The sequence below is a fragment of the Lathyrus oleraceus genome, chromosome 7 (genome assembly GCF_024323335.1).
Source record: "Lathyrus oleraceus cultivar Zhongwan6 chromosome 7, CAAS_Psat_ZW6_1.0, whole genome shotgun sequence".
In the NCBI taxonomy this organism is placed as follows: Eukaryota; Viridiplantae; Streptophyta; class Magnoliopsida; order Fabales; family Fabaceae; genus Lathyrus; species Lathyrus oleraceus.
The window spans coordinates 512,196,029-512,221,771 of record NC_066585.1 but is presented as its reverse complement, the minus strand read 5'-3'; the positions used below and the strand labels follow the sequence as shown (position 1 = coordinate 512,221,771).

The 25,743-nt window shown below is 34.6% G+C and overlaps 2 protein-coding genes across 2 annotated transcripts; both read right to left on the bottom strand.

Annotated features, from left to right (window-relative positions):
- Positions 1-3,994: 3,994 nt before the first annotated feature.
- LOC127104660 (non-specific lipid-transfer protein 2-like) lies at positions 3,995-4,442 on the bottom strand. The gene has a single exon (XM_051041834.1). The coding sequence runs from the start codon at positions 4,385-4,387 to the stop codon at positions 3,995-3,997; it is 393 nt and encodes a 130-aa protein (XP_050897791.1). The 5' UTR covers positions 4,388-4,442.
- A 9,052-nt stretch (positions 4,443-13,494) lies between these two features.
- LOC127101072 (non-specific lipid-transfer protein 3) lies at positions 13,495-14,457 on the bottom strand. Its single transcript, NM_001427004.1, has 2 exons — positions 13,979-14,457; positions 13,495-13,870 (listed from the first exon to the last, which is right to left on the bottom strand). The coding sequence occupies exons 1-2, from the start codon at positions 14,323-14,325 to the stop codon at positions 13,858-13,860; spliced, it is 360 nt and encodes a 119-aa protein (NP_001413933.1). The 5' UTR covers positions 14,326-14,457; the 3' UTR covers positions 13,495-13,857.
- Positions 14,458-25,743: the final 11,286 nt, after the last annotated feature.

Sequence of the window (25,743 nt, the reverse complement as noted above, 5' to 3'; positions counted from 1 at the left end):
CCAGACATTAACCAACTTAAAGTTTTTGGATCTTTGTGCTATGCATCTACCTTGTCCAATCAAAGAACTAAATTAGATACAAGAGCTAGAAAATCATTGTTCCTTGGATATGTTGTTGGATATAAAGGCTCTATTCTACTTGATCTAAATTCATTCAACATTTTTATTTCAAGAAATGTCACTTACCATGAACAGATCTTACCTTACCAAAAACAGTCTTCATCTACCACACCTCCTTGGGAATATTATAGCACTTCAGTTCCTAATCCAAACCTCTGTCATGACATACATCATTCTGCTCAAAATGATTCTCCCATTCACCAACTCAACCTTCCAGTTACCACAACTTTCTCCACACCCACCACAACTGACTCAAATCCACCTTCCAGCTCCCTGGTCAATTCTAATCCACCCACCTCTAATACACAACACTCCACTCGTGCCTCTACAAGAGTTAGAGCATTACCATCATTTTTGAAAGATTATGTCTGTACAACCTTCACTGATCCACAATGCCAATCATCTTCAGGTAATCCTAACTCTCTTTCCAATTTCATTTCATATCATAACTTGTCTCCTACTCATTATCGTTTCACCCTTTCCCTTACTACTAATCATGAACCTAAAACATACTCCGAAGCTAGCAAATTTGAATGTTTGAATCAAGCCATGAAAGTTGAACTTGCTGCACTTGAGCAAACTGGAACTTGGAAAATTGTGGATCTTCCACCCCATGTTAAACCTATTGGTTGTCGTTGGGTTTACAAGATCAAGCATAAATCTGATGGAACCATAGAAAGGTTTAAAGCTCGTCTTGTTGCTAAAGGATACTGTCGCAACCTGAAAAATACAGTGTGCGAAAAAACAACTGGCGAAAGAAAATGACAGAAGAGTCGCCACCGTGCGTTATTTATCCCAAAGGAGGGAAAGGAAACGCTCGAAGTAAACCTGAAAAGAGGAAAGGAAAAGACAAGGTCTCGTAACCAACTCTTGGGTTCGGGAGTCGGTTATGTGAAGGGAAGGTATTAGCACCCCTACGCATCCGTAGTACTCTACGGGATCCACTTTTGTAGTTCTTGTCTAAAGGGTGTGAGTTTATCTTGTGCTGTTTACTAAAAAAAGGGTTAAATGAAAATGACTCGCGCGGATGTCGCATCCACTGCATACGTATCTCATCTGAATATGAGAATCAGAGTCTTCGTAGCTCGGCTGACCTATGGGTTGGGGTGATGTGTGCTCGCTAAGACATCGCGTCTTATGCCTACGTATCTCATCTGGAATGAGAATCAGAGAAAGCCGTAGTTCGGCTAACTACGGGGTTATGGATTGGGTTTTGGACGAACGACGTTACTACGCAATCTACCGGATGCTCGACCTTTGGAGACTTACTCACCTGTAGTAGAAGGAGTAAACGTGTGTTTAGGAGAAGAAAAATCAATGAAGGGTTAGGGTTTGGTGAACTCATGCAAAAAGGCAGTCCTTGACGAAGGAACCTGTAAAAAAAACACACAAAACATTGCCTCCTATCGAGGTCTTCCAGCTAGGAAAGTAGTAAAATGCGGGAAAAATGTGAAAGTACCACGCGGATAAAGATCCGAAGTAACAACAGTTAGAGGAATGGGAAACCCATGGATCCTTCCAAGCTAAACACCATCAAAGAAAGTGAGTCAGTACAGGTAATCGGAATGAAACCTCCAGGGGGTATCCCACAAATAAAGTGGAAAACCACGCAAGTTATCCCTGCAAAAGTCATGTGAGCCCTCACAAAAACTCAACAAACAGGTTAGAGACAAAAAAATAGGGTAATCAAGGGTTGCCCCCAAATCAAAATGTAACCACATGAATCATGCCATTAAAATTCACAAAAAAGACATGCATCAACAGGGTATCAAATTCACCCATAATACCTCATACATTTAGAGCATTCAAATTAAAGGCATAAAGATGATGGATATAGGGCAAACCTAATTGGAGAGCTTGATTGAAATTGAGTTGCACCCGTGAGGTTTACAAAACAATCTTTAGGGTTTATGTGAGGCAGAGGTGATTCTGTGCAGTTGAGTTCCCTTCAGGGTTTGGAGGTTGCTCTGAACTCTGTTAGCTCTTCTCTCACTATCTTTTTCCTCAGGGTAATAGGAATAGAATCAATATTTGTTTCCCTGAAACTCTAGTATTTATAGCCTAATGTTGGTAGCTTAGTGGGCTTTTGAGAGAGGTCCAAGTCTGAGATTTTTTCTTTTATTTTTCTTTTTTTATTTTTTATTTTATTTTAAATAAAGTTTCTTGGATCTAATTCTGATTGACATGATGAAATGCAATGTATCTAATGTTAAATGACCTAAAAATGAATGCATGCATGAGGTGTAATGCGTATGCTTCCAGGAAAAATGAAGGGTAAATTTTGGGATATTACAGATACAACCAGATTGAAGGACTTGATTACTTAGATACTTTCTCACCTGTTGCAAAGCTCACCACAGTTCGATTGGTTCTAGCTTTAGCTTTAATCCATAACTTGCATCTTCACCAACTCGATGTCAATAACGCATTTTTTCACGGTGATCTGAATGAAGATGTTTACATGTTGATCCCACCAGGTGTCCAAAGTTCTAAACCTAACCAGGTCTGCAAACTCATTAAGTCCCTTTATGGACTAAAGCAGGCAAGCAGACAATGGTTTGAAAAATTGACTTCAGTCCTCAATGCTCATGGCTACTCTCAAGCACCTTCTGATCACTCACTGTTTGTTAAACAAACATCATCCACCTTTACAATTTTACTTGTTTGTGTTGATGATGTTATTTTAGCAGGTAACTCTCTACAAGAGTTTCAAACTATGAAAGATATTCTTCATCAGCTCTTCAAGATCAAGGACTTGGGCATCCTCAAATACTTGTTGGGTTTAGAAGTAGCTCACTCGAAACGTGGTATCTCCATTTGCCAAAGAAAATACTGTCTTGATCTTCTCAAGGACTCAGGTTTTATTGGCTCCAAACCAGCAAACACACCATCTGATCCATCACTTAAACTTTGCCAAGATGATAGCCCTGCTTATCACGATATTCCATCTTATAGACGACTCATTGGCAGATTAATCTACCTCAATACTACTCGCCCAGATATCACGTTTATCACACAACAACTCAGTCAATATCTTTCCAAACCTTCTACTCAACATTATACTGCTGCTTGCAGAGTCTTGCAATATCTCAAACAATGTCTAGGCCAAATATTATTTTTTCCACGAAGTTCACCACTACAAGTAACAGGTTTTTCAGATGCTGACTGGGCTGGCTGTGTAGACACACGTAAATCTGTTTTCGGATCATGTTTCTATTTGGGCAGCTCTCTTATTTCATGGAGAACAAAGAAACAAACCACTGTCTCTCGTTCCTCTTCAGAGGCAGAGTACCGTGCTTTAGCTGCAGCCGCGTGTGAACTCCAATGGCTTTTGTACTTGCTTCGTGACATGAACATTGCATGCTCTCAAGTCCCAGTTCTATTTTGTGACAGTCAAAGCGCACTCCACATAGCTGCTAACCCTGTTTTCCATGAACGTACAAAACATCTTGATATTGATTGCCACATTGTACGCAAAAAAGTTTCAGCAGGCATATTGAAACTTATTCTCGTGTCATCCAACAACCAACTTGCTGATTTCTTCACTAAACCTCTCCTACCCAAACCATTTCATTTCCTCAAAGCCAAGTTGAACTTGATCAACATCTACTAAGGTTCAACTTGTGGGGGGCTAATAGATGAAGAAAACAAAAACAGTTAAAGCAGTTTTACAGTTAGTTACATTTTCCATTTAGTTGGTTATGCTTTCTGTTATGAAGTTAGTTACAATCTCTTCCAACTATATAATTGTTGTAATCCCCATTCAATGCATAACAGAATACAATTCTGCTCTTTATCTTCTTCCTCTTCACTTTAAGCTTTTCTTACTGTTCTGTCAATGGCTTCCATGACAGAAGCATTCCTTACTGTTCTGTCAATGGCTTCCATGACAGAAGCATAATAATAATAAGACATATGTGTTACAGTTGGTAGAGGTACTGATCTTATAAGGAATGCTAACACCGCAATTTCCAGGGAGAGCAGCAACATTGTTAGTATTCAATTTTGAAATAGAACCGGCAGCTGATTTCAAGCAGTTACAGGCAGCCTGACGATCAGGCGTCGTGGTGGCGGCACCAAGAAGCTTCTTCACTCCTGCACAACATGGCGGTGGAGGACTGGCATTATTAGGAGCTTGAAGATAAGTAACGCATGGAGCCAAATCACCGGTTACAGCTCCACATGACAAAGCAGCTTCTGCCATAGGCGCAATAACTACCATGCAGATCACCAAAACAACACATGCTAACTTCATGCTTCTTGCCATTTTTGTTTTCTTTCTTTTCTATTCTTTTTCTTGGTTTGTTTGAATGGTGTGTAATGTCTTTCAGGGAGGGCTTTATATAGAAAATAAGATAAGGTTTGAGGATGAGTAGATTGATGAATTTTTTGCGAATGTGCATCAATATTAGGTGGTAGTTGTGGGTTGAATTAATGATGTATGGTACATTATCTATAATTATTGGGCACTTGTCTCAGTATCATAGGTTTTTATTTAATGATTTGGTACATGGTTAGATTTGATGATCATGACTGTCGGGACCCATGTATGAACTCTCCATCCTACTCTTTATTACCCTTGTCTAGGGGTGGCAAACGGGCATGCCCGCCCCGTTTAGGCCCGCCCCACAAAAACCCGTAAAAAAACGGGGCGGGGCGGGGCGATCATAGGTGAGGATGCGGGCCTAAAACTTAGACCCGCCCCGCAAAAAAGTGAGGGTGGGGCGGGGTAAGCCCGCGGGCACTGCACTCTTTAAACCTAAAAATGCAAAAATTTATGTAAACACACGTGCCCGCAAAAGCCCGCGAAAAAAACGGGGCGGGGCGGGACGGACACATTTGAGGGTGAGGGCCTAAATCCTTGGCCCGTCACGCACAAAAGTGAGGGCAAAACAGGCATGCCCAGCGGGCCGAGCCCGTTTTGCCACCCCTACCCTTGTCGTTGTTTTTTTTTAAAAGTCAATAAAAGTTATAGTATTAAAGAAAAAGGAACCCAAAATATTATATATATATATATATATATATATATATATATATATATATATATATATATATATATATATATATATATATATATATATGTATATATATATATATATATATATATATATATGTCATTAGAGAGGGTAGTTTAATCTATTTAATAGAGCGTAAAAATTATCCATAATGAACCGGATAAAAATCTATAAGATTGGTACGGATATGAGTACAAATAATTATCCACTAAAATACGCAGATATAGACACGAGTTCAAGTATTTTAGTATCCAACTCGCCTCATACCCATACTATATATTTATATATTTTTATTTTTATCATTCTAAAAACATATATAATACATTTACATTAAACTTGTTCGCATTTCAACGTAAGTGTTTGTTTATTTTTTAATTTGATAATAATATCCTTAATTTTTTTTTAATATTGTCAAAATCTTAAAATGACATGATAGATTATAATTGGTTGATAATGTTTTATTAGAAATGCGTGTAAACGGGTATGGGTATGGGTGCTCAACTATCCATAGGATACGAGCACGGGTAAAAATGTTGGTGTCCACACGTGTATGAGCTCGGGTACGAGATTTTTTTAAAATTACTGGTATGGGACGAGTACTATAATACTCTGTCCAAACTCTACCCATTGCCATCCCTATCTGCAATAACATAAGAGAAAGTTTGAAAGACGATAGAGGATTGCGAAAGTTCAAAAAGTTCAGGTTTAAATGGAGTTAATTCATAAAAGAGTTTTGGATGGACATCAGATTTGATTTTACGAGGGTTATGAAAGAACTCCATTCAAACAACAGGATTGTAAAAGGACCAAACTGTTTATTTTTGGTTCTAATACCAAAGAAAAACAGTCTGGCAAGAATATCATACTACAAATTTATTTCTATAATAGGATGCATATACAAAGTCATATCCAAGGTAATGGAAAATAGCTTGAAAAAGAGATGGACACAATCATTTTAGAAAATCAATCAACTTTCATTTCTGGAAGATAAAATATGGACGATATCTTAGTGGCAAACAAGATACTGGATGAGGTTAAGAGAAAGAAGAAAAAAGTGATATTATTTAAAGCAGATTTTGAAAAGGCATTTGACTCGGTTGAATGGAATTTAATATCATTTGTCATGGGTTAAACTAGGATTTCATGATAAATGGATAAAATGAATTAAGGAATGTCTAAGTTCGTCCTCGGTTTCGGTGTTCATAAATGGGAGCCCAACAAAGGAGTTTAAGATGGGTAGAGGTCTAAGACAGAGAGATCCATTATCCCCATTTCTTTTCTTAATCGTAGCAGAGGATTTAGTATTCCGATGAAGAAAAATGAGGATATGAGGATGTATTCAGGTTTCACATTTGAGTTGGGAGAAGATCAGTTATTTCACCTACAATAAGAAAATGATACGATGGTTATCAAAGAGAAATTCTGGAAGAATATCAGGATCATAAAATCAAATATGTTGTTACTTGAGTTGATGTCGGTTTTAAAAGGAAATTTCCAAAAAAAAAGCTCACTGGTTGGAATCAATGTTCCTCATGGTTGGGTAGTGGAGGATGCAAGGATATTAAACTTTAAAATAGGTTTATCCCCACTCAATTATCTCGACATTCCGATATGGGAAAACCCAAAGAGGAAAATACTTGGAATAAGGTGATATAGATAATGTATGCTAGATTATCAAGATGGAAGAACAAATGTCTCTCTTTTGGTGGTCGGATAGTTCTCATAAAATAAGTTTTGTACACGCTACTGATATAACTTTTCTCTTTCTTCAAGACTCCAATAGGTATAATCTCTAATATAGAGTCCATGTTTAGACACTTTTTGAGGGGGGAAGTGCCAAAGAGACAAAAGTAAATAGGGTTAGCTGGGACAAGGTGTGTAGACCAATCGAAGATGGGGAATTGAGAATTATAAATTTTAAAGTGTTCAACAAAGCTCTGTATGGAAAATGGGCTTGGAAAATGAAAAATGAAAAGTCGTGTTTTTGGTATAGAGCATAGGTTAATAAGTATGGCCTGTCAAGTGATGAGGTTGGGTCGAGCGAAAGGGCTACTTTGGTTAGGTGGAAAGAGATTAAGCAAATAAATATATATATTTTGAATCAATCAGAGGTAGATTCAGTAAAAGAGGCTTACAAAGAATTAATGTTGGAATCGTTAAGTAACTCAAATAGACATTGATCTAGAGTGTGGAATTAAGCGATTCCATAAAAAGTGCCAGGGCTAGAGGGGAGACTGCTCCAAATAGAATTCCAACAATAGACAACTTAGTTAGAAGGGGATGATTGACCAAATATTAAGTAGTTATGCCAGTGAATGTGGGGGTGAGGAATCATTATCTCATATATTTTTCGAGTGTGTTGTTTTTGCAGGGATTCAGAACTACATTTTTATGTGGCTCGACGTGTTCTTTTGATTGGATGTTTTAGGTTAAACAATATGTGAAACAAGATGTAAATTTTGAAAAGGCGTCGCGTGGAACAAGATGTTCTAGCATGAGGTGCAACATCTGGCTTCAGTCTGTAAGCTAGGTTATGTGTGTAAATATGTGTGTGTTTATAATTAATTCCAAGGAGACTTTTCATTTATGAGTTGTATCTTTTTAGCAATATGGTCATTAAAGGAGATTGGCTAAAAATATTGCCCAAGACCAAATCAAATTGAATGAGATTAAATCTCTTGGTGGACATTGTCATACCATAATTTTGCCCCATGTATTTTATCTACTTTAAGTCAAGTATCACCTAATTTAAAAATTTCAAAAAAAAAAATCCAAGTAGATAACATACATCATATGTCATGCATCATTCAAAACTCATTCAGTGCAAATTAATTCTATCAAAGTCAACTGAAAGTAAACCTTTGATCATTTGTATAATTCTACGCTTGCATCATTCCAAATAAATTTCTATCATTCATCATATACATTTTACATTATTCAAAGTCAAAAAGTCAACAAAAATAATCTTAAGTTGACTTAAATATTCAAGTCATTTTGCATCATTTTTATTTTTTGCATCACATGCATAAAAAAATAGTAAATTTCATGGGAATAAAATTCAAGCCAAATTCTCATTACATCATCATTTTACTTCATTTATCATTTGATCATCCATCATTCATTTCAAAATTCAAAGAAAAAGTTAAAATTTTGCGCATAAAAGACACAGAATGATCACACTTGTTTTGGCTAATCACACTTTTCATTCACACCTTATTTGATCACGGCTAATCACACTTTTCATTCACACCTTATTTGATCACATCCAATTACAATATATATATATATATATATATATATATATATATATATATATATATATATATATATATATATATATATATATATATATATATATATATATATATATATATATATTAGAATATGAGATATTTTCATGCCAAATTAAAATCAAATTATACCAAATGAAGTTCAAATTCACTCACACTTTTTGCATCGTCACATAATTCACATCTTAACCTTTAACCTAATTCATTGGCACATAAATCAATTCATTCACTAGCAGCAAAACACAATCAATCACTACTAAACAACCCCAAAATGTCTGGTTGGAGTGTGTGTAATGGGTAAGAGGTTCATGGCCACCATTGTTGATGGTTCAAGTTTTCTAATAAACTTCCTCATTTCTATGTTATTCATCATGCAGATGCCCCCCTTTTTGGTCTCCAGGACCTCCTTATTTATATTGTTAATATCCTCTCCCCTAGGATCCCAAGAGACCTACTTTATTATTACTTTTTGACATAAGTATGGTATGATGGTCATTAGTAGGATAACAATTTCATTCGTTTATTCGGTGGATGTCATAACACTCTATAATTTATGGCAGAATGATGTAATAGACAATTCTTAACTTCATAACTGATGAATGACTTTTGTCCATCCTTCTAGAATCTGATATGGATACCTCATGTCCAAGAAAGTCATATTGATCATATCTGAATCTAGGATGTATATACCCTATAGTTATTATACTGATTTGTACATATCATCCAGGAGTGTGCCTTTGTGATCTATATGACCCGGCCTCTTATTTTTTATAAGTAGGAACTCGTTTATCTTTCAAGTAACTGGTATATCCGACCTTTACCCCCAGACCTAATGGCTCATAACTTGACTCTGATATTCCCGGGCTATACACCGGTAATATCAAAGTTCGGGAAGTAAAATCTGTTCTAAAATTCCTGGGATGTACAGTTTGAACCTATATATTCTACACCAGTCTAGGCCTCAAGGCTTGTATTTCCATTTCTTTTGAACAAAATTCCTCTTCCTGGAGTTCCCATGAGATACGGCGGGATTCTATGAACTACTTGTAAATGGATATCTTTAGGTCAATGCATGAACTGACTAACCATTATGATAGCATATGCAATATCAGGTCTAGTATGAGACAATTAAATTAATCCCCCAACTAGACTTTGATATATTTCTTTATCTATTGCAACATCTTCTTATGTATTACCCAATTTAATGTTTGGTTCCATTGGAACACTTGCAGGTTTACACATTTCTTTGTCCCTTTGAGTAAATTTGTAATGTATTTTTGTTGAGATATAAAAAAAATTGGGAATGTGCCACCTCGATTCCCAAAAAGTACTTCAGCTTTCCAAGAGATTTTATTTCAAACTCCTTAGCCTAACAGTGTCTCAAGACCTGTTACTCCTTCCAATCATCACTAATTATTATAATGTCATCGATATATACTAATAGAACTATTACTCTCACTTGTGGCGAGTGTTGGATAACAATGTGTGATCCCCCTAACTTTGATTGATCTTGAACATGTCATAACTTTGGCGAATCTTCCAACCCACACACGAAGTGATTGTTTTAGTCCATATAACGCTTTTTTCAATCTGCAAATTGTGTTGTCATGCACATTTTTTCACACCCCGGCGGTACCTGTATATAAATCTCCTCCTCAAGTTCCCCATGTAAGAAGGGATTTTTCACATTAAATTGTTGTAAATCCCAACCATAATTGGCAGCAAGTGACAAAATTAATCTGATTGTGTTCATCTTTGCAACCGGGGAAAATTAACCATATGTTTGTGTAAACCTTTTGGTAACCAATATATCTTTGTATCGTTCAATTGATCGGTCAACCATATATTTTACCGTACACCCATTTGCATTCAACTAGACTCTTTCGTTTTGGTAAATTCAATAAGTCCCAAGTTCCATTCTTCTTCAACGCGTCCATCTCGATTTTCATGGCTTGCTTCCATTTTTCATCAAACAATGCCTCAGAAATATTAGTAGGTATGGAAGTTACGTTTAGGTTTGTAAGGAAGGCTCCATAGGTAGGTGATAATTTTTTAAAAGAAAGATAGTCTGAAAGGGGATATAAAGGTTGTTTGGAGCATTTTCTAGTTCCTTTTATAATAGTTATTGAAAGGTATAGGTCATCATCAGTTTTTTGGGTCATCATTTTATCTTGTAATTTAGAATAATTAATTACCTCATTTGAAGGAGTCGAGTCAGCCTCTTGAACTTATGTCGATTCAAGAATGAACTTTGAATTTCTCATGTAAACTAGATTCTTTCTATATCTTACATCCATTTCACGTCCAGGTTTAGTTACTAGTGTATTTGATTGATTTGACTCAGCTCCTACTTCTTCATCCTCATATGGGTCTAGTACAAGTGTGTTTAACTTGAGACCCGAAAGATTGGGTGTATTTGAATAATGACTAGATGTATGTGACTTAATATTAGACATATGGAGTGTATTTGATTCAAGACTAGAAAGATCTAAACTTTCAAGCTTATCATCCCCAAATTTCTCCCCCTTAAGATAAGGTTGAGTGAAGTACGGTTCCTCCTCATGAAAGGTAACATCTTGCGACACAAAAAACTTTTAGATGTAAGATGGATACACTTATATCCCTTTTGAGTAGAGTAATACCCTACAAAAACTCATCTAGGGTCAAGTTTTTTTCTATCTTGACTATGCACATGGAAAATGAGACACACCCAAAGATTTGATGTTTAAAATTACTACTTGTTGACAAATTTTAGATAGAAGGAAGGAAAACATGCATAGGACTTTTGAACCCTAATACTCTAGAGGGTAATCGATTAATAACATATGTGTTAGTGGGAACGACCTCCCCCCATAAATAATTTCGAACATTTTGATGAAATAACAATGCTCAGGTTTTGTCACATAGATGCTCATTTTTTCTTTCTGCGATTCCATTTTGTTGTGGTGTTTTAACATAAGAAGAATCATGAACAATTCCCTTTTTTTTCACAAAAATAAATAAGAACATAATTGAATTACTATTTTCCATTATCAGACCTAAGCCTTTTGATGTTTACTCCAAATTGATTTTTAATCTTGTAGAAAATTTTGGAAAAACGGTATTGATGCCAGACTTGTTTTGGAGTAAACACACCCAAGTAACCCGAATACAATCATCTATAAAAGTCACAAACCACCTAACACTTGTTACATTTGGATTGGTAGAGGGACCCCAAACATCTGAGTGAATAAGGTAGAAGGGAGAAAGACTTCTTTTGTTGTATAACGGAGAAGATAGAAACTTATATTTAGCAAACTCACACACATCACATGAAGACTTTCAATATCCACCTTATTGAATAAAGATGGAAAGAAAAATTTAATGACTCCAAAAGAAGGATGACCTAATTGACAATAAAAAAGAAAGATTTTTTCCTTTTTAAAGAGTACTGACTCGACTCTGACATAAATGAGTAGGATAATTAGACATTTTTACATTGACTTGGTTCATCAAGATAGTAAAGACCATTCCTTTATCTACAACGTCTAATCGTCTTTCCCGACTCCTTATCCTAAATAATACAATAATCATTAAAAAGTCACATTACAAGATAAATCATTTGTAAGTTTTTATACGAATACAAGGTTCATGGATAATTTTGGAACCTGGATGACCCTTTTTAAGGTTATAGAATAATTTATTTGGATATCTCTAACGTCGACTACAATTACAAGAATACAACTGCAATAGATTTTTTTTATTGTTATTGGGACAATGGGAATATGTGGAGAACTGTTTCGAAGAGGATGTCATGTGGTATGTGGCTCCTGAATCTAATATCCAAAATAAGAAAGAAGGCGTTTCTGAGACATGAAATCCAAGGGAGAATGGAAGCTTACCAGAATACGCCATAATAGAATTAGCTGATGATTTTTCCATTTTATTGTTCATACAGAAAACAGAAGCAAGCGTCAAATATTTATGTATAAGATAGCAAAGAAAATAAGATTCGACGAAGAAATCAACACAGTAAATGTAGGGACAACGACTGGTATTGTGCAGACGATTGCTTAAAAAAGTGTAGAGTTGTACGAATGGTGATAGAAAACTATACGAGCAGCTTCTAGAAAGTGTACAGAACTGACGTCTACCGAAAAGTATAAATAGTAGTTAACTTGAAGAACTTTACAGCATGTAATGTGTAGTTAAGATTTGAGGATACTGACAACAGAAAATGCCTAGTAAGATTTTCTTAAGAAATATTTGCGGAAGTTGAGTCCCTTAGATCTGGGGCTCAGATGTCATGTTACGAAAGTGTGGTTGGATCTAACTTAACCTTACAAAATTGTCTTGTAGGGTGAGGATTGCCCCCACTTATAAAGACATGTTCATGTCATATATTATCTGATGTATGACTCTTAACACACTCCTTCACACCCAGTACTGAACATCGAGAGCGTGTAAAGAAATGGTGGGTGGTCCAATAGGGGAAACATAATAGTAGGTGGCCCACTGAATCTTAAACGAAGCTTTGATACCATGAGGAAAATAAAAATAAAAAAAATTCTTGAATGTTCTTGAGTGAGTAAAACACTCAACAACAATGATATTTATACACACTATATAATTAATTACATATATGTTTACAAGAAGGAGAAATGATTACTACCTCTGTTTTTTATTATAAGTAGTTTTGGAAAAATATTTGGTACCACATTATAATTCGTTTTATAATATCAATGAATCATTAATGATATTTTTCCTATTATACTCTTAAATATTTATTATTCTCCCTCTTCTCAAGTATGTTAATTTGTCTTTTCAATACCATTAATGAAGGACAATTTTGTAAAATCCTTTATAATTTCTCTTTTTTATATCACAATTATTACATAAAATACTTAAATGTATGAATTTAAATATACATGAATCTAAATACTTAAATGCTCATTTTCAACCGTTCATTTGTTAAACAATAATTGATCTATTGACATAATAAATTTGTCATAAAATAAATGATATTTTTAGTTTTATGTTTTTATTGATGATTTTTTTTCATGCAATACTCTTATGATGAATTTCTTTTTTGTTTTCAAAAATAAAATTAAAATTAAAATTTATCAACTAACAAGAAAATAAAACCCAATTGAAATATTTCAATATTAGGTAAATTGATACAAGCAATGTATTAAAAAAAGTCACGGTAGCGTTGCGATTTGAGTCGTCGTGGCCGTCGCAATCGCATATGGTTTTCTAAAACCCTAGATACAAGGACACATGAAGTAGAGACAATCCAATACATAGTCTAGTACAACAAGAGGATAGGACCACATATAAGATGAGTCTTTATCACTCTCATTACATATTATTCTTAATAATAGCATCACATGGCACTCTCATATACTAGTGAGAAGTTTCCATAAGACATTCTTTAAACCGCGCCATCATCTTCAAAACCTAATGCTGTTAATATAACAAATAAAAAAACTAATCAGTAATTAATTTCATATTTTCAAAGGCTTCAAAATAAACCAACAGAGATATAAGAGTGAAAGTTATAATAAGACATACGTGTTACAGTTGGTGGAGGCACTGATCTTGTAAGGGATGTTCACACCGCATTTACCAGGGAGAGCAGCAGCATTGTTGGCATTCAAATTAGAAATAGCACCAGCAGTTGATTTCAAGCAGTTACAGGCAGCCTGACGATCAGCAACGGTGGGGGCGGCGGCCTGAAGATTCTTCACTCCTGCACAGCATGGGGGTGAAGGACTGGCATTATTAGCAGCTTCAAGATATGTAAGGCATGGACGAAGATCAGTCATTACAGTTGCACATGAGAATGCAGCTTCTGCCATAGGTGCAACTAACATGCACATCGCCAAAACAACACATGCTAGCTTCATGCTTCTTGCCATTTCTTTTCTCTCTTTTGAATTTTTTTTCTTGGTTTGTTTGATTGGTGTGTGTAATGTCTTTCTGGGCGTGGTTTATATAGAAAATAAGATAGAGTGTAAAGATGAGTAGAGTGATGAGTTATTGGTAAATGTGCATCAAGATGGGGTGGTAGTTGGGTTGAATTAATAATGTTTGGTGCATGATCAATAAATATCGCCCACTTGTCTCACTATCATACGTTTTTTATTTAATCATTTGGTACAAAGTTAGATTTGATGTTAATGAGCGTGGGACCGTGTATGAACTCTTCACCTTACTCCTTATTTTTCATTTTTGACATACCAGAATGTTACAAATCTCATGCAAGAGTTACCACATCCAACGTGTATCAGAAGAACATACAGTCAAAATCTGCTAAATCAGTACAACATAAAAATTCATCTAGCAGGCACTATTCCGATGCGGTTGCTTACAAACCAGGTAGAAATTAGGATCCAGATATTAGAACGGATGTAAAATCAGACACCAAATAGTAGTATAATCAACCATCAGAATATGTTGAATCACTATAGTTTTGAACCTCTCTTCTTAAACCCTTAGGCTGTCTGGCAGATAATTTTGGACATTCATAGAAAATGTGTGAAATATTTTCTTCTTTTCTCCAACCAAATAGTTTGAGATTCATCCAACACCCCCGCTCTGAAAGGTTGTCTTTGGTTAGAATTTTGTTTGGCCAAATCCTTCAAACCAATGTTGATACTTAAAGCGCAAGCAATCCATTCCAAGTCCCTTATATTCCTCTTATCTTCTGATTCTTCACCTTTTTTCTATAATTTCTTCTTCAAGCTTTCTTTCCTGTTCATTTAGTTTTCCTTTCCACCTTATATTCCAAATCCCCTCTTCTCCTCCATTCACCACTTCATTAAATAAAATTTCTTTATTCTCAACCAAATCAAACAGTCCAACATATTTGTTCTTCAGGATTTGTCCCTCTAGCCAAGGATTGATCCATAAATGTTTTTCAGCTCTATTACCTAATTTTCTTTTAGAGCTTTAAAGAAAGAAAGGAAGTATAGGTAAGGCATATCCAACAAATTTTAAAAGGATGATTTGACCACCAATAAATAAATTATGGTCATTCCATTTGGACAATCTCATCAACGATTCATCAAGCACTGATTTCCAGAACTCCTTTTTTATAGTTACCTCCAATAGGAAGGCCCAGATATTTGAATGGAGTAGTTTGGATGGACCTTACTGTTGGAACAAGTTTGGTTCTACAACTATCCTGAAGTTTTGATGATAACAAAACGTAAGAGAACAATTTTATACTCTAACTAAATTATTGAGTGTGCGGAAAAATTAGAATAGATTCTAACTTTGAAGTTGTCTAGACTTTGAACTAAAGAAAAGAAGCGTTCAAACAAGTTAACTCTAATATATCAAGCCTGACTCTGATATATATAGCTTTGACTATCTGCTTGTGAAGTCTCAGAACCCAGCATCCAAAGACTATGAAGTCTCACCAAAGATTCTGAAGACAGACCTCGAAAACGCTGTTTCAACAACAAATATCAGAACCCTAAAAGTGGAAGTTGTCCAAAAAGTCAACAAAATATTTGATGTGACATAAGTACAAAAGCAAATATACTTTTTCGATATTGTATTATACTTTGTGTAAAAGAAGTCTTTTGCGTCCAATCATCTTCATCAACTATAGGCTACAGTGTCACTCTAGTGTTTCATTTGAAGTTATCTTATCTAACGAATACTTAGAGGATATTTTCATCTTCACCTCCAACGGATCTATTTTGCATCTATTTAGAGAGGACATTGAAGATTGAAGAAGGGCACAGACGAATAGATACTTGATACACGCACAAAACTACATCAACGCTCACACTCAGAAACAAATTATAAGAAGTATTGTTTACACTTATACACTTATAACAAAGATCATTCTATATTCTTTTTAAGTGTAGAACTTTATTATAAATATGTGTATCTGCTTTTGAGAAGCATCTGTAAACATAAAAATTATTATTACAATTTTGATTGTAATACTCAAGCGACCAAGTTAGGTTAGGATCTAGAGAAGCCAATAACAGGTTGTTATTGAGAAATCTTATTAAGTAACCAGGTAGGTCAGGTCTTAAGGATTCAGTGACCGTCAGTTTTCTTAGGAGACCATTTGGGTCAAATTCCTGAAGAAAGTCGGAACAGGTTGTCACTGCATTTGTAATCAGGTTTGATTATTTGATTAAGTCCTTGTCTAAGAAAAATCACCCAGGTGGTTGGACTAGAGGTAGCTTAGTTAACGGTGAACCAAGATAAAAATCATTGAGTACTTTATCATTTTGTTCATTATTTGTTGTTGTTTTGGGTTACGAAAAACTATCATTCTTGAAACCCAATTCAAACCCCCTTTTTCATGGGACAATCTCTCATGAAGTGGTCTTGTTTCTAACAAGTAAACCATTTTACCTTTGACTTATCAAACCTATTTAGTTTGGACATCCTTCTACTCTTATTTTCTCCTCTTGAGAAACTCAAGCAACCACTAATATCATCAATCTTCAAATATTTCACCTTTGAAACTTCTTTGGATCTCACAGTCGTCTGGACTTCATTCAAAGTAATAGTATTTTCCTTACTATAAAGAATATCACCCTTAAAGTGCTCAAAGGATCTAGGTAATGAGCTCAACAAGAGTAAATCCTTGTCCTCATATTCAATCTTCACTTAAATATTCTCTATATCATCAATTATCTTGTGAAATTTAGTCAATAGCTCCACTATGGATTTGTTATCTACCATTCATAATGCGTAGAGTCGTTGTATCAGACACAACATGTGAGGAAAATACTTGGTCATGTACAATGATTCAAGTTTTTCCCATATCAAAGTTGTAGTCTTCTTCCTGACAACTTCCCTTCGAACTTTATTCATGAGGCCAAGATAATGACACTTATGTCCTTATCCACCATCCCGGTCTTCTCTGCGTGTGTTAGGCGTGCAAGTATCAATATTTCTCCCTTCAATGCTTCTGTACATTTTTCTCGAGTTAAGATTGCTTACATCTTCACTTTCCACAATCCAAAATCATTCTCTCTTGAAAATTTCTCGGTCTCCCATTTATCCATTGTGCTCACATGTAAATAATACCCCTTTTCCCCACGGTGGGTGCCACTTGTTGTGAAAACTTTATAGAATAACTCAAAGCAATTAAGAATAATTATTTAGAGTTGAAACACATCATGAAATTTTATTTGTGGGGACAAAGTACAATGACAACCAAAATAAATGCTCTAAAGCAACACAATAATCCGTCAAAAGTGAAATGAAAACCACAACAAATCAAAAGTAGATCAAAGACAAGAACATTGTAACTTTGTTTACCTAGTTTGATTAAGCGATCTACTATAGGGGAGAGAGAAACTCTCCGATTCATTATACTTCCAAAATTTGTTACAAAATATTACAAGTAAGCTACAAGAAAAATACTTTTGAGTTGCCTCATAGAGACATATATTTATAAATGTTGAACCCCAAGGAAGCTTAATAGGTCCAAAACATACCCCATTAATGGTTAGATTTAAAAAACTATAAATATTTTATAATATCTTTTATATTAATTTAGAATGTTGTAAATAACTTAGAATATATTCTCTATCAATTTAGAATATTATTAATATCTTATTATATCTTTTAGATTAATTCAAAATATTATAAATATTTTATATTAATTTAGATTATCTTAGAGTATCTCTAAATCAATATAAAATAGTAACATTAATAAACTAATCCACAAACCGAATATACCAAATATGATATTCACGAATCTCCTGGAGCAAATTGCTTTTCGAATTTTTAATTTCTTGCAATCTCGAAACATGTTTTCGTTCTCTTCATCACTTGAGGTTTTAAAACATACTTCTACAAAGTGTGAAAGATAGAACTCACTAAAAGTGAAATTACAACATCCAATATTCAGAGGCAGAAACAAACGAACACATGACATAAAACGTTGATGTACCCTAACCAACATAACTTGTTAAACTACCAAAGATTTAAGATATGCATAAAGTTTTATTTTTTTATGTTAGCCAACACCAACCCGTAACTTAGATTTGATATAAAATCTCTAAAATCGATAATTCCTTCTCACTAGTTAACCTTTTATTTAGTTATTTCCATAGTATTAAAGCACTGGCCAACCAATTTACATGAAGGCATCTGCGAGTCTCCTTTCAATCTGAGATAAGATCGCAAACTAAAGATGTGTGAAACCTTGTATTATTAGGATAGGAACACCAAATGCCCACCCACTTTAGAACATTGTACCATATCCTCTATAGAAAAAGCACTCGAAATATAGTGACTTGAATTTTCACACTTTTATCAACCTCATAAGCATCTTAAAGAATCAATATTAATGATCTCGTGTCGGTTCAAGTTGTGTTTCATCAGAAGTCAATTCTATAAGAGTCTTCATGCGAACAAGAAAACCCTTAACAGAACTAACTCATTCCAAACACTATTGTAGCGGTGTATTCGTGACCATCGTGCTATGGATAAACTCGACATCAATAAAACCAGAGTCGCCACCGCGCTTTTATTGTTTCCAAAGGAAAAAGGAAAAGTATGAACAAAACCCAAAGATAAGAAGTTCTCAAATCAAAACTAATAAAATGTTAGATATTACATGTAAGGGGGTTGGTTACACAGAGGGAATGTATTAGCACCCAAAGTATCCTAGGTACTCCTAGGGAGCCCTTTTTGTGTGCAAGTGTTTTAGTTAAAAATGATGTTTGCTAAAAAATTAGAATGTGGGGATGAGAAAAGAATTCATTTATTATACTTTTTTGTTTGACAAGACCTTCGGTCTTATGCCTACGTACCAACATAAAAATGAGGGGTCAAAACCCCGTAGTTCGTGGTAAAAATTTCAAAGAGATAGATGGATTAATTTTAATAAATAAAAAATTAAAGATCTTTTGTTATCAATGGGAGAATACTCAATCAAACATACACCGATGATGAGAGCTTTACAATATTTAAGAGGGATGGCTGCAACTTGGATTCAATCAACAAGTATGCCACTAGCCCCTAATAAATGGAAAGACTTACAATCAAATATATCATGGAATGGGAAAATTATATCTCAACCAAAGATAACTCAAATTTAAACACTTTCTTTTGCAACAAAAAAAGTTTTTAAAAGAAAAAGGCACAGGGTGGCCACAGAATTAGATGAGGTTGTTAGTTCTTTTTGTCTTTTTGAAAGTTAGTCAAAGTGATTAAGTTTACTCACAAGTTTAATTAAGAAAATATTTTGAAAATCAATGGCATTAGGCTAAAGTTTCTACTCATTAAAACAAGTCTAAGTTGAAAACACAAACAAAGAAGGGTTTTTTTTAATGAGGAAGAGATTTTAAAATCAAAGAAAGAAAGGAGGGGATGAAGGGACTACCCTAAAAAAAATTAAAAGTTTAGAGTTGAAAAGATCTGACCAATAGGAAGCAATCCACAAGACAAGAATGTCAGATAGAAACTCATTTCCTTTGGACTATTGAGCAAGCAACAAACATAAGCAACATCCAAGAAATTAACATGAAGACCAAGGCATGAAATAAAGATAGCCATAACATCCAAGCAAGCACTCCAAAAGCAAGCAGTCTTCCATGTCTTCAAATGTATCAGATGAAATATTCCTTGTGGCAAACTCAAAGAAACAATCATCAGACATAAACAACAATAAAAGGATAACAAATTAAGCACAGAGACAAAGTGGCAGATAAACCAAGGGAAATCTCAGGGCTTGCATCAGATGAAAAGCACAGTCGAAGTAACTCAGTCTCAAATAATGGCATTGGCCAAGTCCTTTAAAGCATGGGGATGTTTCCTACTCTAAGTCCAAAAGTTCATGTCAAGCCCATGGCAGAGGTCCAACAGTCCATCAACATATCCTTTAGGGTTTTTGTTTTTATTAGGTATTTTAAGGTCCTAAGACCACAAACAGAACAAAATCACAAGCGCACAATATATACAAGCACAAAGATATGGCTCAAGTGAGCAAAGTGAAGATGACTGAAACATAAATAAGTTGCATGAAATGTAAATGGAAATGAATGATAAAGGTACTTAAAAATTAAATTACATTAAGTAAATGACATAAAAGATAAAGCATGAATAAAGAGGTGTTAGCGAAATGTTATTAAAGAATTCAATTGTTTAAGTCATTCTTTAGAAAATACTCAACCATCCACTCACAAATATAAAGACATGAACCAAGACATCATCTATGGGAAGGGCTCCAACTTGGATAAATCAACAAGTATGCCACTAGCTCTCACAAATGGAAAAAATGTTAAGTCTTCATACAATACCATGAGGAATGGGAGATTTACAATCTAACTTACAAGAATGATATGCCTTTGGGGACAAATTTAGCTCTATGCTAAGCAATCATAATTGGACTTATGTAGAAGCCATAACTATCTGAGGTCGGGCAATAAAGATATTGGTGTTAATGCATGCTAGAGACATGGTACAAAGAACCAAGCTCCTAAAGCATACCACACACAAAAATAAAATGGGAGGGACCTATCTCAACCAAGCTCATGTTGATTCATCTGACACAAGGTTATTGATGAATCAACTAGCATTTGGATTGTAGAGAAATCAAGGGTCAGTGATGGATTAGGGAAGAAAACGGATAAAGATGAAGAGGGAAATGGAAAAGGAAGCCCAAATTGATCAAGCGAGGAATTTCATCTGATAAATATTATCCATTCATCTTGAGGGATGAAGTGTACACTTCATCAACCCCTAAATCCAATAGTATTGATCAAATGGAAGTTCAAATCAACCATGATCAAGGTCAAACATAAGATGAAACAACACAAGATCAACCAAATGGCTCAAATTTTTTTTAAAACATTTAAACAATTAAAATCAATTTAAAAATGAAATAAAAATCATTTTAGAAAAGGAAAAACCTCAAATCCCTTTAAATCACCAAATAAATGGCCATGGCATTTATCCTAGGTAAAACAAGGTTAAAGGACCTTAGATAAAAAAATTGGGAATTTTTAGAAAGTCAGAAGTATTTAAAAATATTTAAAAACAAGTCAAAAATTATTTTATTCACAAAAAATATCAAATCTAATCCAAAAAAATGATTTTAATTTTAAATATGGAAGAGGAAATTATTTAAAGACTTTTGGTGAAAGTCCCATATATTTTGGATAAAAAATGAAATTATCATGAATTAAACAAAAATAAACTATTTAAAATAAAAATTAGAAAATAGAATAAAATGAAAAAAACAAGGGCCATCAAATCTCCCTCATTAATTAAGGTGGCAGATCTGATGGCCAAGCGCGTGCAATCTATGGTGCACCCTGGTTAATGCGCAATAAATGTGGTAATCCAAATCAAAGGCCAAGATTAAAACGTGGGAACCAGATCATATGGCTTGGACTGTCCAACGCATCACCGGAGCCCTGACTCCGGTCATCTTCTCCGGTGGACCTCACCGGACTGGTCCAACCAAAACTTTCACAAAAATGGAAGATCCATACACTATTTTGAAGAGAAAATCGAGGGGAGCATGAATCTGACCTCCATTTATTCCTATTCTCACTATACAAAGAGATATGTGGAATTGAAAAATGAGGTGGATGAACTGAGTTGCTTCGATTTGACCTAAAAGCAACTCAATCTTGTTGCCTATATTGGTAAGACTTCATTCAACCAAAAATTAGGAGAAATGATGGGTAATCGAAGAAGAAAAGTTTCTGAAAATTCACCTTCTGTTTGCAGTGATGAAGCTCGATCTCAATTCCAATTCCCTTGGCATTGCTTATACTAGCTTGCAGGAGATGATTTAAATGAAAAAAGGCTTTGAATCCTTAGAGTTTCAATTCCAAAATAGAATGGGATTCGATTTCAAGAGAAATCTTCAAGGTATTCTATCAATGGAGGTTGGGAGAGTTTGCAGTTTAAAGCTTGGGCAAAGTGTCCTCAATTCTGCGGCAAAGGGCATGTATTTATAGCCTTGTTAATTCATTTCCACACACTTTCAAAAATTTGTTAAAAATTGAAACTTGGTGTGCATGGTTGCATGGGCATGCAATAAGGCCCAAATGATGATTGAAATAAGTCAAAATTAGTGCACACTTGATGCTGAAACCTCTTCATGAAGCCATGCAATGTTAGTTGAAAATTCAGCACAAAAGTTTCCAAATAGAGCCATGCAATGCACCCATGTGAAAATCCTTTAAAAATAATCCAAATGTCATTATCTTTCATTCTTGGGAAATCTAGCATGAAGGGAAACAATTTTTATGTTGAAACGTTTTCCATTTGGAGCTTGGATAATGATGAATTTTGGTGTGGAAGTTAGAGGAATCAAATATAGTTGAAAATTTTCTAAGTTAAAAGTCAAATGACCCCTTTTTCCGTCTTGAATAACTTTTGCTATGAGCTTCAAATGACTTTGTTTCCTTCTTAAAAGTTGTAGCTCTTTCAATCCTCTTCAATATGATCACAAATTTGACACCATTTGAATCTTGCATGAGGGAGTTATAGATTTTAGAAGTTGAGTAAAATTGCTTGTTCAATGATGATGGCCCAAAATAACCTATAATGTTTCCTATTGGTACATGCCCTTGTAAGTAGAATTTGACCTTTCTCAATGAAGCAAAGTTTTATAAGACATCTTGAAATTGATCATGAAACTTGGATGGTCTTAATATCACAAAAATTGAGCAAGTTATGGTTCTCGGAAGCTGACCTTCTATCTAGGGAACATACAAAGTGACCTATAATATTTCACCATAAAAAATAACTTTCCAAGCATAATTAGCTCTTGATGTCAACATGAAAGTTGTTTGGAATGTCATAAATAGTAAATGTTCTCTTGGAATCATTTTCATATGACACAAATGGTAGGAGATAGGGTCTATGGAACCCTAGATTTGACTAGTTGACGTTTCTGGTCAATCTCCTTGAACCAACTTGCAAACTTGAAGTTAATTTTCTCTTAGGGGCTCATGAAGGATCATATATGCTTATGATGAATTATAATTAAGTATCACTTGATATATTTGACCAATTGTTGAAGAAACTTATTGAGGAAGTCACATAAGATACCCAAATGAATTAGGGCTTCCAAGATAAACAAGCTTCAAACTCTTGAGGAATTCTTGATTAAATTAAAAATAAAGAACGTGGGGGTCCATATATGATTTAGAACCAATGTGAACCTTTTCTTGCTTAATCTCTTGCACTGAGGGTCTCAAACCATAGTTGTGAGCTTGATGAGGCACAGGTGGACACACACTACCTACAAAAGAAACAAAGTTACACTAGACATATTTTTGTATTTTTGATTAGTAAACAAAGAAAAATAAAGTATGATACAATCAAATATGCTTGGTGATCTCTCTCAATGCAAACTAAGTGAATGATAGGCGACGAGGATACCAATGTGTGATCTCAAAGCCAATGCAAATGATGAGATAGCATGAGGGATCTTAGGGTCAAAATTGGGGTCTTTCAACTATCAATAAAGACTCTAGAATCAACCTCTAAATCATGAGTAAGTACACGATAAACATCTTTGACATGATACACACCATTAGAGTTAACCATCGATATCCATCTTTCTTCTTTGATATCCTACAAAAAAAATATTCTCTAAGAGAGTACACAAATATAAAAGTAATTTTTCCTCTCATGCAAATAGGCGACGTCTTTGTAGCGGGAAATTCATGATCATCAAGCTATTGACAAGCTAGAGACCAAATAACAAGAGTCGCCACCGCGCTTTTATTGTTTCCAAGGGAAAAGCGAAAAAGTACGAACAAAACCCAAAAGTAAGAAGTTTTCAAATCAAAACTAATAAAAAGTCAGAGATCACAGGTAAGGGGGTTGGTTACACAGAGGGAATGTGTTAGAACCCAAAGTGTCATAGGTACTCCTAGGGAGCCCTTTTTGTGTGCATATGTACTTGGTATAAAGTGACGTTTACGAACAAATAGAATAAGGGGATGAGAAGAGAATTCATTGATTATATTTTTGTGTTTGACAAGACCTTCGGTCTTGTGCCTACGTACCAACATAAAGATGAGGGATCAAAACCTCGTATTTCGTGATACAAATTTCAAAGTGGATGCGTTACTTTTAACAAAAATTAAGTTTGAAAGGCACAAAGGCCTAAAAATGGTTTGAATGAGTTAGTTCTTTTTGGCTTTTTGAAAGTTTAAGTCAAGTATAGTTAAGTCTATTTACAAGTTTGATTTAAGAAAAAAGTTTGAAAATGCAATGGCATAAGGCCAAAGTTTCTATCTTCTTTTTGCAAAAGTAGTCTAAGTTTAGAACAAAAGTGATTCACACAAAGAAGATTTAAAAAAAATGGAGGGAGAGATTATGAAATTAAAGAAATGGGGAGAATATGAAGAGATTATCCTATGTACAAAATTAAAAGTTTAGAGTTGAAAAGATCTGACCAAATGGGTAGCAATTCAATAGACAAGAATGTCAATAGAAACCCAAAATTCCCTTGGACTTTTTAGAATCAAGCAACACACAAATGCATAATTATATTATCTTGAAGAGCAAGGCATCAAATAAATATAGCTACATCCAAGCTTATCCATTCCATGATCTTCTCCAAAATAACCCACGCAACAGATGAATTCCACAAGTCACATGTTCAAAATAACAGCTTCACAATGATCATGTTGCAGATGAACTTAGAGATGTCTTCAAAGATGTATCAGATGAATTTCAAATTGCAAGCACTTGGTTCTTCAACAAGTTGGCATTGGCCAAGTCCTTTAGCATAGGAAGGTTGCCTAGATTCCAAGTCCATTTATCCAAGATCAAGCCAACAGTCCACTCAAAAGTTTTTTAGGGTTTTTGTTATATTTATGTACATTAATGGTCAAAGACCACACAAACTAGCAAAGTATACACAAGCAAAATATATCACACAATATGGTCCAAATGGACAAAGTGAAAATTGCATTAAAATAAACAATTAGAATGATATGAACAATGGCAAATGAAATAGAGTGCTAAAAGTAAATTGCATTAAAGTAAAACCTTGAAATTAAAAGTTACTAGTTAATTGGTTAGAAGTTAGTATTGTTTTGCTTTTGCTTTTCATTTCAAGACATTCTTTGGAGAACACTCAACCCACTTACATAAGCATGAACCCTTGAACCAAAACATCTTCCAAAGGAAGGAAAGAAGGCCAAGTTTCCACACAATACCATGAAAGAGGGGAAACTTACAATCTCACTAACTAGAATGCTTATACCTTATATGTCACAAATTTAGCGCTATGTTAAGCAATCGTAATTGGAAGAGAAAAATATTTGAAATTTTTTGGTGAAAGTCCCATATTTTTTGGATCAATATTGAAT